This window comes from Ranitomeya variabilis, chromosome 7 (genome assembly GCF_051348905.1).
Source record: "Ranitomeya variabilis isolate aRanVar5 chromosome 7, aRanVar5.hap1, whole genome shotgun sequence".
NCBI classification, from domain to species: Eukaryota; Metazoa; Chordata; class Amphibia; order Anura; family Dendrobatidae; genus Ranitomeya; species Ranitomeya variabilis.
In genome coordinates, this window is record NC_135238.1 from 90,499,061 (window position 1) to 90,516,820 (window position 17,760).

Sequence of the window (17,760 nt, forward strand, 5' to 3'; positions counted from 1 at the left end):
TATTTCCCCAGAGATGACAGAGGCAGCTTGTATTTAGAACTGATTTTACTGAAGGTAATCTGGTAACTATATACAGTTGTGAGGTAAATGGGTCAGCCTATTCCTTACAGAGGAACATTTGCACACAGGTAGTTTCTCAGTGTGATATTTGCTGCTTTCAGGTTCTCTCTCTGTGGAGACCCTCACTCAGTTACACCTCAGTGGCTGGGCTGTTTTCTTCCCTCTGAGGCGACTTGCCCTCCCAGAAATGCAGTGAAAATACTCTCACAATTGCGGCTGTCGGCTGCCTTCCTATCTCCCTGTGGCAGGGCTCAGATCCTTGTAGAGGCCTGTCTCCTGTCAGAGTCTCACATACCAGTCCTTGCTGCCATCACCATCCTTTTCTGACTGACTCAAATCTTACCGCCTCATAAGTTAGCCCCTCCCCATAACATGTGACTTTCCGAGAAGCAGTCATTGGTTGACTGCACTGTCAATACTCCTTCAAATAAAACTCATTAAAACCTTTACTGATGTTGTCCTTTTAATGCAATTCACAATTTAGTAAGAAAAGCAAAGAAATGGGAATAACATAGGAAAAACCACTTACATTGGAAATGCAGAAATAATGTAATGACAAAAATACTTCTATTTCAGAAACTTTATGTGATAGAGCAAAACTAAGCATAGTTTTGGAATCAGCACATCAAGCTCAATAAAACAGACATATGCCCTTTGCTGATGATTTTTTTTTTGTGTTGACCAGTGTAATGAGAACTTGGAAAAGATGGTCTTGTTTAACTTAGAAAAAAGTAAGTAAATAGCTTTGTGGCCAATACATAGGACTGGCACATGATCTATTCCTTCCAAAGATCTTATAAAAAATCAGGGGGCACTCATAACGAGTGAAGGAAAGGTGATTCCGGCAGCTAAATAGGAAAAGGTTCTTTACACTTAGAGCAGTCAGACTCTGGAATGACCTTCCTCCCGCAAGAAGTAGTAATGGCAGATATAACCACATTTAACCCCTTAGTGACTGAGCCAATTTTGACCTTCATGACCAAGGCAAATTTTGGAATTCTGACCACAGTCACTTTATGTGGTTAAAAGTCTGGAACGCTTCAACGGATCCCACTGATTCGGAGATTGGGATGTACTTCATGACAGTGGTAACATTTCTTCGATATAACTTGGCATTTATTTGTAAAAATATTGGAAATTTGAAAACTTTGCAAATGTTCTAACTTTTAATTCTTAGGCTCTTAAATCAGTTGTTAGTGTTTGAAGAAGGAGAAAAAAAGTGCAATAGGGTCTTATCCCACAGACTAAGGATAGTATATTTCAATAAAACTGCTCACCTTGTTGATGAGAAACACACGCTCAAATTGTCGGCTGCTGCAGATCCAAGGGACGGTAACTGGCCATATATTAAAATTTATTGGAGGTGTGTGGATATTTTCTGCATTGCCGCAACAATATAATGTCAAGACTTGATGAGGTAGTAATGGTGGTTTATTCAACGCGTTTCAGGGTCTCAATGACCGCTTCTTCAGGAAATGCCACACAATTTGAAACACAATTCTTTTTTTTAGTTAGGAAGTTATAAGGGTTTTTAAGGGACCACATCACTTTCAAAGTGACTTTGGGGGACCTGTGTGACAGCACATACCCAAAAATGACACCATTCTAAAAAGTGGATACCTCTCCCCAAACCCCCCGTACTCAAAACCACATTCAAGAAGTTTATTAACCCTCCTGGTGCTTTACAAGAGCTAAAGCAATGTGGAAGGAAAAAATGAACATTTAACTTTATTTCACAAAAATTTTACTCGCTCCAAATTTATTTTCACAAAGGTAATAGGTGAAAAGGGACCCTAAAATATGTTGTGCACCTTCTCCCAAGTACGCCGATACCCCACATGTGGGGGAAATCCACTGTTTCAGCACACGGCAGGGATTGGTAGGGATGTAGCATCTTTGACTTTTTGAACGTAAAAACGTCTGGAATCGAGAGCAAACGCCATTACGCATTTGGAAAGCCCCTGATGTGTTTCCACAGTGTAACCCCCCACAAGTGACCTCATTTTGGAAACTAGACCCCTTAAGGAACTTGTCTAGATGTGTCATAAGCACCTGGAACCCCCAAGTGCTTCACAGAAGTTCATAAGGTAGAGCTGTGAAAATAAAATCACATTTTCCCACAAAAATGTACCTTTAGCCCAAATTTTTTTTTATTTTCACAAGGGTAAGACTGGTTTCACACTTGCGTTTTGATCTGCAGTGTTTTTTTAAAAAACGCATGTGGTGAAAAAATGCATGTAAACGCGGCAAAACGCCGCGTTTTTTAGACGCATGCGTTTTTGCATGCAGAAATAAAAATGCGGCGTTTTGCCGCGATTACATGCGTTTTTTCCAGCGTTTGCGTTTTTTAAACGCATGCTGAGAAGTGTGTGACAGCTGCCAATCATCAAAATCAACTAGAAATCCCACTATAATCAGAAATAGCTAGGTTTAGGGTTAGGATCCCTAGTAACCCTATGGATCCTAACCCTACCCCTAACCCTGACAAGCCACCCCCCACCATCAAGGTGATAAAGGCATCCAAACCCTACCCCTAACCCTGACAAGCTACCCCCCACCATCAAGGTGATAAAGGCATCCAAACCCTACCCCTAACCCTGACAAGCCACCCCCCACCATCAAGGTGATAAAGGCATCCAAACCCTAACCCTACCCCTAACCCTAACCCTAGGGATCCATAGGAATTGGCTATTATGTTGACCTGGTGACCAGGACATTCTTCTAATAAAAAGCTTTGTTCAATGTGGACACCCCAAGATATACGGTATTGCTATAGAGTACTAAAAATATAAACTCGTAGAGTATTGACTGTCATATAGGGTTAGGGGTAGGGTTAGGGTTTGGATCCCTTTATCACCTTGATGGTGGGGGGTGGCTTGTCAGGGTTAGGGGTAGGGTTAGGGTTTTCTTGTTTTTTCTTGTGTTTAGGTTTATGGTTTTCTTGTGTTTTTCTATAAAAACGCATGCGTTTTTAACGCAAGCAAACGCATGTGCTTAAAAACGCATGCGTTTACATAGACAGCAATGCATTTTTTTGCTACGAATTAACGCATGCGTTTTTTTGCGGCAAAAAAACGCCGCTAGAAATTACTACATGTTGCATTTCTGCAAATGAACGCACGCGTTAAACGCATGCGTTGCCGAAAACGCGTCAAAACGCATGCGTTTTTTAATGTTAACTATAGAAAAAAAACGCATGCTTTTTGTAGCGCTAAAACGCAGCGGACAAAAACGCAAGTGTGAAACCAGCCTAACAGGAGAAACTGGACACAAAAATTTGTTGTACAATTTCTCCCGAGTTCGCCGGTACCCCATATGTGGTGGAAAACCACTGTTTAGGCACAGGGCTACGAAAGAAAGGAGGGTTTTGGGACCTAGACTTTGATGGAATGGTCAGCTGGTGTCATGTCACGTTTGGAGAACCCCCGAAGGATTTTATCCAGGGGTGCAGTGAGCATTTTGAACCCACAGGTACCACAAATAATGTGATACCATTAGGTAGTCATATTGAAATGTTTTCTTTTTTTTTTCTTCACAAAAATATTGTTTTAGCCCCAAATTTGTAATTTTCAAAATGGATACTAGGAGAAAACTGACTCCAAAATTTGTTGCGCAATTTGTCCCAAGGTTTACTATACCCCATATGTGGTCAAAAACTTCTGTTTGGGCACATGGCAGGGCTAGGAAAGGAAAGAGCGCTATTTGTCTGGGATAGATTGTAAATGCTATATCGCATTTGAAGAGCCCCTGGCATGTGAAAATAGCAGAACCCCCCCTTCCCACAAGTGACCCTATATTGGAAACTAGACCCCTCAAGGAATTCATCTAGTGGTGTAGTGAGTATTTTGAACCAATAGGTGCCTCACAGAATTTTGACATTGAGACTTGGAAATATGAGATTTTAGTGGTAAAAATGTAATTTTTGTGTATTTAAATTTGCTGGGTACACAAGGGTTAATAGGTTAAACTAGACCCCACAATTTCCTGCGCAATTTCTCCCTAAAGTGGTGCTGCCCCATATGTTGTCAGAAATTACTGTTAGGCCACATGTCAGGGCAGAGAAGAAGGAAGCGCTATTTTGCTTTTTGAGCACAGATTTTGCTGAATATTTCTGGGAAGAGTTGCAGTTTTTTTGGTTCCTTTTGGGGTGCATAATGTTTGATCACTTTTTATTCAAAATTTTTAGACACCGAATGAACAAAAAACAGCAATAACGTTATTTTTATTTTTTTTGCGCTGTTCACCGTGCCATAAAAGTGATAACACAGATTTGTTCATTGGGTCGGTATGATTACAGCGATACCAGTTTCATATATATATATATATATATATATATATATATATATATATATATATATATATATATATATATATATATATATATATATATATATATATATATATATATATATATATATATTTTTATGATTTGCTATTTTTACACACTAAAAACAATTTTAGAAAAATGAATTTGTTTTTGCATCGTCCTATTCTAGAGCTGTAACTTTTTTGCCGAATAAGCCATATTAGTGCTTGTTTTTGCAGGACGGCTTAGCGTTTTCATGTGTATCATATTTTTTTGTATATGACTTTTTGATTGTTTTTTATTCACTTTTTTGTGAGGCACTGATGAAAAAGTAACTTTTTTTGGCGTGTTTACTTAATTTGTTTTTACAGCATTTGCCAAACTGAATAAATAACGTGCCAGTTTTTTTTTTTTTTTTTTAGAGCAGGTCGTTACGGACGCGGCTATATTAATGTGTACTTTTTTTGTTCATTAATATTTTATCAGAAACGCTGCTTTGTGAGTGGCAAAACAGATTTTAGTGAAAACAAAAAAAAAAAGTGCACACATCACTGACAGCGTGTACGACCCAGCTTATTGCTGGATCTCGCAGGCTACCGTATCCTGGGGTCATCACATGACCTTGGGGTACCATGGTAACCATCGGGACCCACGATTTTCCATTGCGGGGGTCTGATGGTTACTAAGGGGGTCTTGTAACAACTTAAATACTGCTGTCGCGATTGTCAGCGGTATTTTAAGGTGTTAATCAGCCCCGATCGGTCGCAAAACCGGTCGGGTCCAATATTGCAGGGTGTCAACTGTCATGTACAGCTGACACCAGCGGGAATGTCGCTATTCTCTTATTCGTCAGCTCCGTAAAAAAGCGGCGCTGAGGAATAAGGCCCATTCGTGACCTCTGTTAAAAGGCATATCGGTGGTCGTTAAGGGGTTAAGAAAGAGCTGGATGCTTTTCTCACAACAAATGGCATTGTGGGTCGAAATAATCTAGTGATAAAGAAAGAATGTATAAATGAAGGAAGGTTGAAATTTATGGACTTGTCTTTTTTTTTCAATCTACATAGCTCTGTAACTCAATCCCTTTCTCAATGATTGTAATAAAAACTGGAAAGATAATGAGCACAATAGGGTCTCATCTGGGTTAAAATGGGGAACAGAGGTAGCGAAAAATGCTCACCTGAACAAATTGTGATGGTCACAAGCCCTGCGTTAGCTTGAAAAGCTTTACTTCTGCAGGTGTACAAAGCGTATATCATATGGAAACTGGAGAAAGGTGGAGGTAAATCCACCCTGCCAAAGGTATAAGATCCCCTAGGAGACCATAGAAATGTAAATGCATTTTTTATATATCAGCGTGTTTCGAAGCAACATGCTGAGACGCAATGGGGTGACCATGAAGCGTTTTTTTTTTTTTTTCTAAATCCGTTCAGAATTAATCCTTCCCAACACTCCTTAGGAGCTGCGTTCAAGCAAAGAGAAGTATATATATGGCGCGGTTATTTCATGGTCACCACGTTGCATCACAGCAGGCCACGTTTTCTAAACAAACTTTTTTTTGTACATCTGATTTTTGTATTCAGTTTTTTATTCTAAGTCTTTCCTCTAAATGTTTCCTTTTTACCTTTTTCTTCAACTTTTTACAGTAAATAGTACCCTTTATATAAGCCCCACACAGTACATATATGAAAGCACCATTTGCACGCACATCCCCAGTGTTTTGAAAAATAAATAAAAATGGTCCATTTGGCAACTAGATGCTATTCACCAGAGGAGATATGCGCTTTCCTTTGACACTGATTCATCCAGTGAGGAAGATCCCACATTCCTCTATTCTTCCTCTTTCTCATCTAACAGTTATTAAGGTTGAAGGAAGACTTTAAGTCCATCTAGTTCAACCCATAGCCTAACCTAACATGCCCTAACATGTTGATCCAGAGGAAGGCAAAAAAAACCATGTGGCAAAGAGTAAGCTCCACATTGGGGAAAAAAATTCCTTCCCGACTCCACATACGGCAATCAGACTAGTTCCCTGGATCAACACCCTATCAAGGAATCTAGTGTATATACCCTGTAACATTATACTTTTCAAGAAAGGCATCCAGTCCCCTCTTAAATTTAAGTAACGAATCACTCATTACAACATCATACGGCAGAGTTCCATAGTCTCACTGCACTTACAATAAAGAATCCGTGTCTGTTTTTATGCTTAAAGGGCCACTGTCGCCCCCCTCCAGCCGTTATAAACTAAAAGAACCACCTTGTGCAGCAGTAATGCTGCATTCTAACAAGGTGGCTCTTTTAGTTTTAGGTTCAAGTATACCCCAAATAAAGCATTTTTATACTTAGCCACAATTTCTGTCTCTAGCCAGGTGGGCAGGTCCTCACTCCCCAGCTTGGCCAGCTCCTCTGCCGTCACTCCAATCTTCCTGCGCTTTCGGCGCCGCCCCCTCAGCGCTGTTATCTTTTCAAAACCGGCGCCTGCGCTGTGTACTGGTGTCCTGCGCAGACGCAGTAAGCTCTGGCCGTCTGACATCCCAGCCAGGCTTGCACACTGCGCCTGCGCGGGCATTGCGGCCAGCCACCTTTTGGAATCCCCGGAAAACGTCTTCTTATCAGTATATATTTATGTTTCACCTATACAGAATATTCCGTGTAATGGCTGATACCAGAGAACAAAAGACATCCACAGAACACCAGGATGGATCTGCTGCACAGCAAATATCTGTAGGACCTGCAGTGACGTCACTGCCATGTGATTGCCCTAATCACATGGCAGTGACGTCATCGCAGGTCCTACAGCTATTTGCTGTGCAGCAGATCCATCCTGGTGTACTGTGGATGTCTTTTGTTCTCTGGTATCAGCCATTACACGGAATATTCTGTATCTGTATAGGTGGAACCTTTGCAATCCCTGCCCCGCACTGTGCATAATGCATAACACAGTGCGGGGCGGGGATTCCAAAGGTTGCTGGCCGCAATGCCCGCGTAGGCGCAGTGTGCAAGCCTGGCAGGGACGTCAGACACCAGTACACAGCGCAGGCGCCGGTTTTGAAACGATAACAGCGCTGAGGGGGCGGCGCCGAAAGCGCAGGAAGATGTGAGTGACGGCAGAGGAGCTGGCCAAGCTGGGGAGTGAGGACCCGCCTACCTGGCTAGAGAAAGGAATTGTGGCTAAGTATAAAAACGCTTTATTTGGGGTATACTTGAACCTAAAACTAAAAGCGCCACCTTGTTAGAATGCAGCATTACTGCTGCACAAGGTGGCTCTTTTAGTTTATAACGGCTGGAGGGGGGTGACAGTGGCCCTTTAAACCTTCTTTCCTCCAGATGTAGAGGATGCCCCCTTGTCCCTGTCTCAGGTCTATGAGTAAAAAGATCATCAGAAAGGTCTTTGTACTGTCCCCTCATATACTTATACTTATATATTAAGATAAGATCACCCCTTAGCCTTCGTTTTTCCAAACTAAATAGCCCCAAGTGTAATAACCTATCTTGGTATTGCAGACCCCCCAGTCCTCTAATAACCTTGGTCGCTCTTCTCTGCACCCGCTCTAGTTCAGCTATGTCTTTCTTATACACCGGAGACCAGAACTGTGCACAGTATTCTAAGTGTGGTCGAACTAGTGACTTGTATAGAGGTAAAATTATGTTCTCATGAGCATCTATGCCTCTCTTAATGCATCCCATTATTTTATTTGCCTTTGTAGCAGCTGCCTGACACTGGCCACTAAATGTGAGTTTGTCATCCACCCATACACCCAGGTCTTTTTCATTGATGGTTTTGCCCAGAGTTTTAGAATTAAAGGGACTCTGTCACCTGAATTTGGAGGGAACAATTTTCTGTCATATGGGCGGGGTTTTCGGGTGTTTGATTCACCCTTTCCTTACCTGCTGGCTGCATGCTGGCTGCAATATTGGATTGAAGTTCATTCTCTGTCCTCCGTAGTACATGCCTGCACAAGGCAATCTTGCCTTACGCAGGCGTGTACTATGGAGGACAGAGAATGAACTTCAATCCAATATTGCAGCCAACATGCAGACAGCCGGTAAGGAAAGGGTGAATCAAACACCCGAAAACCCCGCCCATATGACTGAAAATTGTTCCCTCCAAATTCAGGTGACAGAGTCCCTTTAAGCACATAGATATACATCTTATTACTTCTACCCAAGTGCATGACCTTACATTTATCCCCATTAAAGCTCATTTGCCATTTTCAGCCCAAGCTTCTAGTTTACATAAATCATCCTGTAATATAGAATTGTCCTCCTCTGTATTGATTACCCTGCAGAGTTTAGTGTCATCTGCAAATATTGAAATTCTGCTCTGTATGCCCCTACAAGGTCATTAATAAATATGTTAAAAGAAGGCCCAATACTGACCCCTGTGGTACCCAACTGCTAACCGTGACCCAGTCCGAGTGTGCTCCATTAGTAACCACCCTTTGTTTCCTATCCCTGAGCCAGGTCTTAACCCACTTACACATATTCCCCTATCCCCATTATTCTCCTTTTATGTATCAACCTTTTGTGTGGCACCGTATCAAAAGCTTTTGAAAAGTCCATATACAGGGTTATGCTGGGTTAAGCACTTAATGGGGAATTTTTGTTATCACTGATCATATTGTCTGCCATGGAAATTTCTTGTGTAAATACTGATGAAAAAAAGTCATTTAGCATATTGGCTTTTTCCTCATCCTCATCCACCATTTCACCCAGACTATTTTTAAGGGGGTCAACACTATCATTTTTTAGTTTCTTACTATTTACGTAGTTAAATAATATTTGGGGATTATTTTTACTCTCTGGCAATGAGTCTTTGTCTAAATTTTTGCTGCCTCGATTTGCTTTTTACAGAATTTATTTAATTTTCTGTATTTATTTAATGCCTCTTTACTACCTACTTGTTATGATCCCAGTGGTAGAGGATCTCTGATATTCCGGCAAGATAGCAAAAACATAAATACTGCTCTAGGGAGGTGGAAACTGGGCTAACCGCATACCTGATCCTAACACACACAACTAGAAGCAGCCGGTGAACGTGCCTACGTTGGTTCTAGACGTCTCGAGCCAGCCGGAGAACTGACTACCCCTAGAGGGAAAATAAGACCTCACTTGCCTCCAGGGAAATTGAACCCCAAAGATATAGAAAGCCCCCAACAAATAATAACGGTGAGGCAAGAGGAAAACACAAACGTAGAGATGAACTAGATTCAGCAAAGTGAGGCCCACTAGTCTAGATAGACAGAAAATAGATAGTGGACTATGCGGTCAGCAGAAAACCCTACAAAAACATCCACGCTGAACATTCAAGAACCCCCACACCGACTGACGGTGCGGAGGGAGAATATCAGCCCCCTAGAGCTTCCAGCGAGCCAGAAAATCAAATATTAAGCAAGCTGGACAAAGACACTGAAAAATGCAAACGATCCAAATTATACAAAACGGACTTAGCTTTTCTTGCATGAGACAGACTGAAAGGAATCCGGAGGAGACCAAATAGGTCTGGATACAACGATGCCAGGCAAGAGACTGAGTCCAGAGGAGACTTAAATAGGGAACACCCGCTGCTTAACGACACAGCTGGAGCTCAGGCCTGCAACAAGACATGCCTAACACAATACCGTTAGTGACCACCAGAGGGAGCCCAGAAACACAGTTCACAACACTACTTCATTTAATTCTCTAAATGTTTTCTTTTTGTCACTTATTGCGCCCCTTACAGCTCTATTTAGCCATATTGGTTTCCTCCTATTTCTAGTATGTTTATTCCCATACGGTATATACTGTGCACAGGTCCTATCCAGGATGCTAATAAACGTCTCCCATTTTCTTTGTGTATTTTTATGTCTCAGGATATCATCCCAGTTAATTGCACTAAGATCATCTCTCATCCGTTGGAAATTTGCCCTCCTGACGTTTAGTGTCCTTGTAACCCCTCTACTACACATCTTATTAAAGGATTATTATTATTAAACTTATTATTTTGTGATCACTATTCCCCAAGTGACCCCCAACCCTTATATTTGTTATGTGGTGTGGCCTGTTGGTTAATATTAGGTCTAGCAGTGCCCCCCTTCTTGTTGGGTCCTGAACCAGAATCTGGTTAACGCTTCTAACAAAAAAAAAATGTCAAACAGTGTGCTGATTTTGTGTGATAACTCCCTGATTTAAGGGCATACAAAAGAAAAGTTTGAAAATTGTGACATTTTCAAAGTCTTCACCAAATTTCTGATATTTTCAAAAATGGAAATTATATCGAACAAATTTTACTACTGTAATGAAGTACAATATGTCACGAGAAAGCAGTCTCCGAATCTGTGGGATCCGTTGAAGCGACACTGGTCAGAATTGAAAAAGTAGGACTTGGTCAAGAAGGTGAAAATAGGCTTTGGGGTAAAGGGGCTAAAAACGGCATTTAAATCTCTATGGTCTCCCACTTCTTCTTATATCTTTGGCAGTGCACATTTACCTCCACCTTTCTCCAGGTTCCATATAATTCTTTTCTCAATGGCATAGGGAAAAGGGATTGATTAATTGACATTGGATTATACCGCCTGAACTACTGTAATGCTCTATTAATTGTCTTCACCTCACTCGATTTTCTCCTCTTCAGTCTATCCTTAATGCAGCAGGCAGAGTTGTCCATCTGGCTAATCTGTACTCGGACACGTCTGCTCTTCGCCAGTCATTACACTGGCTGCCCATTCATTATAAGATCCAATTCAAACTGCTTGTTCTCACCCACAAAGCTCTCCACAGTATGGCACCCCCTACATCTCCTCCCTCATTTCTGTTTATCGGCCTAACCGCTCGTTACGCTCTGCAAACTACTTTTCACAAACTTCTGCACTAATCTGGCTCCAAGACTTCTCCCGCGTTGCGCCAATCCTCTGGAATGCTCTACCCAAAGAATTAGGACTATCCACAACTTGCACAGTTGTAGGCGCTACATCAAAAAACAGCTGTTCAAAGCGGCGTATTATGTTCCCTAATCAGTCATTTTATGTGTAAGGCATTGAAATACTTGCAGCCGCACGCCCCATTCCTGAGTGCCGGCGGCAGTGCCGGGACTTGATGTGAGACTCGCATTGAACTCGCAAATGTGACCTTGGCCTAAGTGTGTATATAACCCATTTACTATCTGAGAATAACCCTCCATCAAACTCCACCGCACACAGTAGTATTTGGTGACAAATACTGGCTGGTGAGTAGCTCATGCAGCCTTTATGTCTCCCCCACTCCCTCAAGATGGCTGGACCATCATTGAAAATACTTACCTGTACTTTGTGTCTCCCCCACCTCATTGTAAATTGTAAGCTTTTATGAGCAGGGTCATCTTGTTTTGCTTTAACTATTGTATTATCTCTTATTGTTACTTATGACTGTTATGTATGATTTGTTAAACTGTAAAGAACTGCGGATTATAATAAAGATTATTATTATTATTTATATCAAGAGCTACAAAAAAATACATTTCAGGTCTCCCAAAATGTAAAAAATAAATACATATTAGCCATTTAAAATGTAAAAAGAACCTACACATTCTATCCGAAACCCCATAATTATACTGACCCGGAGAATCCTGTTTAATTGCTGTAAAAACGAAACCCAAAAGTGGCCGAATTTTTTTTTTTTTTTTTTTATTCTACACCACCAATTTTTTTTTTGAATGTGTAATTCATACTTTTCCCACAAAAACAAATCTTTATATAGCTATTTTTGCATTATCAATCAGCAGCTTTACTTTACAAAATGTAGAGACCGAGGACAGAGAAATTTAGATGTTTTGTACTGGGCAGTACTGAATTGAAGTCAAAATATAATGCTCGATCGAGCATTACCTACATCTAACATTGAGTAAATTGAACTGTGATGTTTTATTTTTTTTATTATTTTGAAAGCATGATATTCTAATGGTTCTGCTCTTTTTATTTTTTTGCAGAATGAAACTTTCTTGTGTCATCGTTTCACCAAATTTGTTATGAAGTACAATTTGATGTCCAAAGATAATCTAATTGTTCCCATCTTGGAGGAAGAAGTTCAAAGACTGGTTGCTGGAGAAAGTGAAGCATAATTACATGTGTAATATTCATTATGATTTTCTAAATTTTGAAAATTAAATGGTTTTATTTTATAGAGGTTGTCGCATGAACAAATGTGGTGTTTAATTGATAATTAAAAATGAAGATTTTCACAATTGGGTGTTTTCTTTTTTTTAAATGTTGCTTTTCAGATATAAACTAATAATGTTGCCACTGTTGTATCCTGTGTAAGGCTTGTCTGATCTTGTAGAGGTGCTTTATCTGCTGGTCAGCACATTTTTTTGTATTACTCCATCACAATGAGTGAGGAAAGGTAAGTGAATTTTCTCTACTGATGCTGCTGGCAGGGGACATGTTTTTTGCTCCTCTCTGCCTGTTCCTTTCATCTAAGTAGTGATGGCATGTGTTCTAGCCAAGGACCTCTGGACTCTCCATAAACTACACAAGTGCAGTACAATGAGCCCACTACCTGGACATATAACCTGTTTTAGTTTGTGATTGTCTACTGAGCTCTCCTGCTGGTTGTGATTTATGGAAGCAAGTTTAAAGGTCCTCTGATGTCAGATAATGTAGATGAGCAGGAAGGATTAAAAGGAAAAAAAGGGTTTAGTACTGTTAGCCAGGTAAAAAATAAATGCCCGCAGTGTGAAAAACAAGATAACTTTTTAATGGCTAACAAAAATAAAATAATCTTTAGAGACCTCTTAGTTCTCTTCCCCAGATATGGTATAACAAAGTTTCTGTAGAAACACAAATATATGCACAAAATAAAAAAAAAACAGGCATGATAAAATAAATACACATTTAAATAAACAAACTGAGCTCATAAGGTACCGTTACACTAAACGACTTACCAACGATCACGACCAGCGATACGACCTGGCCGTGATCGTTGGCAAGTCGTTGTGTGGTCGCTGGAGAGCTGTCACACAGACAGCTCTCTTCAGTGACCAACGATCAGGGGAATGACTTCGGCATCGTTGAAACTGTCTTCAACAATGCCGAAGTCCCCCTGCAGCACCCGGGTAACCAGGGTAAACATCGGGTTACTAAGTGCAGGGCCGCGCTTAGTAACCCGATATTTACCCTGGTTACCATTGTAAAAGTAAAAAAAAAAACACTACATACTCACATATTGATGTCTGTCACGTCCCCCGGCGTCCACAGGGTTACGCGCTGCTGCTCAGAGCCTCCTGCACTGAATGTGTCAGCATCGGCAGTAAAGCCGAGCACAGCGGTGACGTCACCGACCAGCGATATCACAGCGGGATCCAGATCGCTGCTGCGTGTCAAACACAACGAGATCGCTATCCAGGATGCTGCAACGTCACGGATCGTCGTCGTTCTCGCTGCAAAGTCGCTTAGTGTGAAGGTACCTATAGAATGAATCCTTAATTGGATTAGATTAGTGGTGTGAAAGTTTTATGGTCCCAATATCCAGTAAGGGTACCGTCACACAGTGCCATTTTCATCGCTACGACGGCACGATTCGTGACGTTGCAGCGTCGTATGATTATCGCTCCAGCGTCGTAGACTGCGGTCACACGTTGCAATACACAGCGCTGGAGCGATAATTTCATGACGTATTTGCGATGTAGAAGCCGTTGGTTACTGTGCGCACATCGTATACAACCTGTGTCACACGATGCAATCATGCCGCCACAGCGGGACACTAGACGACGAAAGAAAGTTTCAAACGATCTGCTACGACGTACGATTCTCAGCGGGGATCCGGATCGCAGTAGCGTGTCAGACACAACGATATCGTAACGATATCGCTAGAACGTCACGAATCGTGCCGTCGTAGCGATGAAAATGGCACTGTGTGACGGTACCCTTAGGATCAGAGGCCTGGTGCCCTCATTGTCTCTGCAGCACATTTCTCAGTTTCTGTAATAAGGCATAAAGCAGGAAGGAGTAACATAAATAGAATATCCCCTGCCAGCAGCATCAGACAATATTCACTTATGTCAGGTCAATTCAAACAGTACGAACCGACTAGTAGCTAAAGGGCCTTTACGTGACCAGATGCAAGTCTTACACAAAATACAGTAGGGGCAGCATTACCAGTTTATCTGCACAGCAACACTTTATTAACGTATCCAATTGTGAAAGCGCCTAATTTTCCATTATTTATTGGATAGTGCTTTTGTTCATGTGACAATCTCTAATGCAGAGGAAATTGGTTTTGGGAAAACTTGGCTTCAAATTACAAAGATTTGATTGTATTTTAGACCTTTAGCATGTATGGCTATAATAGTTCATTTTGTTCAATATAGTGTCTGTATATATTGTGCACAACCAATTTTAGATGCAGATCTCTTAATTGTGTTACCCACGGAGTAGAACAAATATTTTCATCTACTTAGCCAATGCGATAAAACTTAGGGTACCGTCACACAGTACCATTTTGATCGCTACGACGGTACGATTCGTGACGTTCTAGCGATATCGTTACGATATCGCAGTGTCTGACGCAGCATCGATCAGGGATCCTGCTGAGAATCGTACGTCGTAGCAGATCGTATGGAACTTTCTTTCGTCGCTTGATCACCCGCTGACATCGCTGGATCGTTGTGTGTGACAGCGATCCAGCGATGCGTTCGCTTGTAACCAGGGTAAACATCGGGTAACTAAGCGCAGGGCCGCGCTTAGTAACCCGATGTTTACCGTGGTTACCAGCGTAAACGTAAAAAAAACAAACAGTACATACTTACATTCCGGTGTCTGTCCTCCGGCGTCTCAGCTTCTCTGCAGTGTGAGCGCCGGCCGGAAAGCGAGCACAGCGGTGACGTCTGACGTCACCGCTGTGCTTTCCGGCTATGGCGCTTACACAGTGGAGAGAAGCAGAACGCCGGGGACAGACACCAGAATGTAAGTATGTACTGTTTGTTTTTTTTACGTTTACGCTGGTAACCACGGTAAACATCGGGTTACTAAGCGCGGCCCTGCGCTTAGTTACCCGATGTTTACCCTGGTTACCGGGGACTTCGGCATCGCTCCAGCGCCGTGATTGCAACGTGTGACCGCAGTCTACGACGCTGGAGCGATATTCATACGATCGCTGCGACGTCACGGATCGTGCCGTCGTAGCGATTAAAATGGTACTGTGTGACGGTACCCTTAATCCACAGTGATAGCCTGTGTAAAAGGCTATTAAATGTACCTCAAGGCACAGGTTCTAAAAGCATACCTAGATTAGATTCTTATAGCAATCCAGTAAGTTTTTAATGATTGTATTGATCTGTGTTGCTGTTGAGTTTTGGGGATACTTTAGATTCTCTTTTAAATTACACAAAGTAGATTTGTATTTGCATTACATGGTTGTATAACAATTGTGCATTATATGCAACACAATTTGAGTTTGCTGTTGTAAAATTTTATGAAAAGTTAAAAACTGTTGTCCATTAAAGTATTTCATTGCAAGAAATGTGTTAAATTGAATGTTTAATTTAATATATCAAATGAAGTTTAATTATACATTCATGACTTATTTTTCTAAGGCAGGGTTCAGATCAGTATATTTTTGGTTAGTGTGTAGTGTGACTAGTGGTAGTTAATGTTGGTTCATATGAGCAATTTTCCATATTCTTTATAGAAAAAAATGGCAGAATTTAGTATTTTTTTAATTTTTGTGGATGAAAACCGTGTTGGCCTTACAGGCGCTGTCTGCAAATGTAATGTGTGCCCACGATTAGGAAGTACGGTAGCAGTGTTTAGGATGCAGTGTATTTTTGCTGCCTCCAAACGTTGCATCCTATTCACGCAGGTAAATCCGCATGTGTGCACTGGACCATGTGGATTTACATCCAATACATTCTATTGTGGAAACTACTGTTAACTAGCGTCTCTGCAAGACAAATTGTCATACTGCCTTCTGAAAGACGCGCCACATGTCAGTGTCCTCGGGTGATCCACAGTTGCACATGGACGCATAATGGACATGGGATTTGTAGAAACCCCTTCCACTATGCCATAACATCTGTCAGCTGCATAAATACACTGCGTCAAAACCGCAAATCCTGAACGCCGGAAAGTATCCCAACCATCCTTAATTTGCATGAGCACCTAAGCTAACCTCAACCAGAGAACTTGGTGAAGTATTTTACATCAGTATTTATTAGCCAAAATCAGGAACAATCAGAGGAAAAGTAAAATAGAAACACGTCACCACTTCTATATTTTATATTCGCTCCTGGTTTTGGCTTACAAATACTGAGGTAAAAAAAAATTAGCAAATGAACTTGTCCATGTGGCCTAACACCTTCACTTCCATGTTTCATTAATAGTTACAAATAGATTCTTTTTAAAACCATTTACTATCTCAATGTTTTCTCTATATAAACTGTATCTAACATGTTCAGCTTCCTTTTAAAAGGAACCTGACACATACTGCCCAATTCATGGGCAGCCCGTATCAGACACTGGCTGCATGATTTCAGCCATATATGTTTAACCCCTTCCCGACCTATGACGCATACGCTGCGTCATGAAAGTTGGTGCCAATCCGACCTGTGACGCCTATGTGGCGTCATGGAGGGATCGCGTCCCTGCAGATCGGGTGAAAGGGTTAACTCCAATTTCACCTGATCTGCAGGGACAGGGGGAGTGGTACTTCAGCCCAGGGGGGGTGGCTTCACCCCCCCCCCCCCCGTGGCTACGATCGCTCTGATTGGCTGTTGAAAATGAAACAGCCAATTAGAGCGATTTGTAATATTTCACCTATGAAAACTAGTGAAATATTACAATCCAGCCATTCCCGATGCTGCAATATCATCGGCCATGGCTGGAAACCCTGATCTGCTCCCCACCACCGATCGCCTCCCCAGTCCTCCGTCCTGTGCTCCGCTCCCCTCCGTCCGCCTGTCCGCTCCCCCGTCCTCCTGTCCGCTCCCCCCGTGCTCCAATCCCCCCCCCTCATACTTACCGAGCCTCCCGATGTCCGTGCGTCTGATCCATGGGCGACGCCATCTTCCAAAATGGCGGGCGCATGCGTAGTGCGCCCGCCAAATCGGCCGGCAGATTCGTTCCAGGTACATTTTGATCATTGTGATAGGTTTTATCACAGTGATCAAAATAAAAAAAATAGTAAATGAACCCCCCCCTTTATCACCCCCATTGGTAGGGACAATAATAAAATAAAGAAAATATATTTACTTTTATTTTTCCACTAGGGTTAGGGCTAGGGTTAGAATTAGGGTTAGAATTAGGCTATGTGCACACGGTGCGGATTTGGCTGCAGATCCGCGGCGGATTGATAGCAGTTTTCCATCACATTTACAGTACCTTGTAAACCTATGGAAAACCAAATCCGCTGTGCCCATGGTGTGGAAAATGCAGCGCGGAAACGCT

At 41.8% G+C, this 17,760-nt stretch overlaps 1 protein-coding gene across 1 annotated transcript in view; it reads left to right on the top strand.

Annotated features, from left to right (window-relative positions):
* The window catches only part of MOB4 (MOB family member 4, phocein), a 144,748-nt gene extending 132,200 nt beyond the window's left edge, over window positions 1-12,548 (top strand). The window contains exon 8 of the mRNA XM_077275405.1: window positions 12,309-12,548. Within this exon, the coding sequence (XP_077131520.1) occupies window positions 12,309-12,440 (132 nt within the window). The 3' untranslated portion in view covers window positions 12,441-12,548. The remainder of the gene's footprint in view (window positions 1-12,308) is intronic.
* The last annotated feature ends 5,212 nt before the right edge of the window (window positions 12,549-17,760 follow it).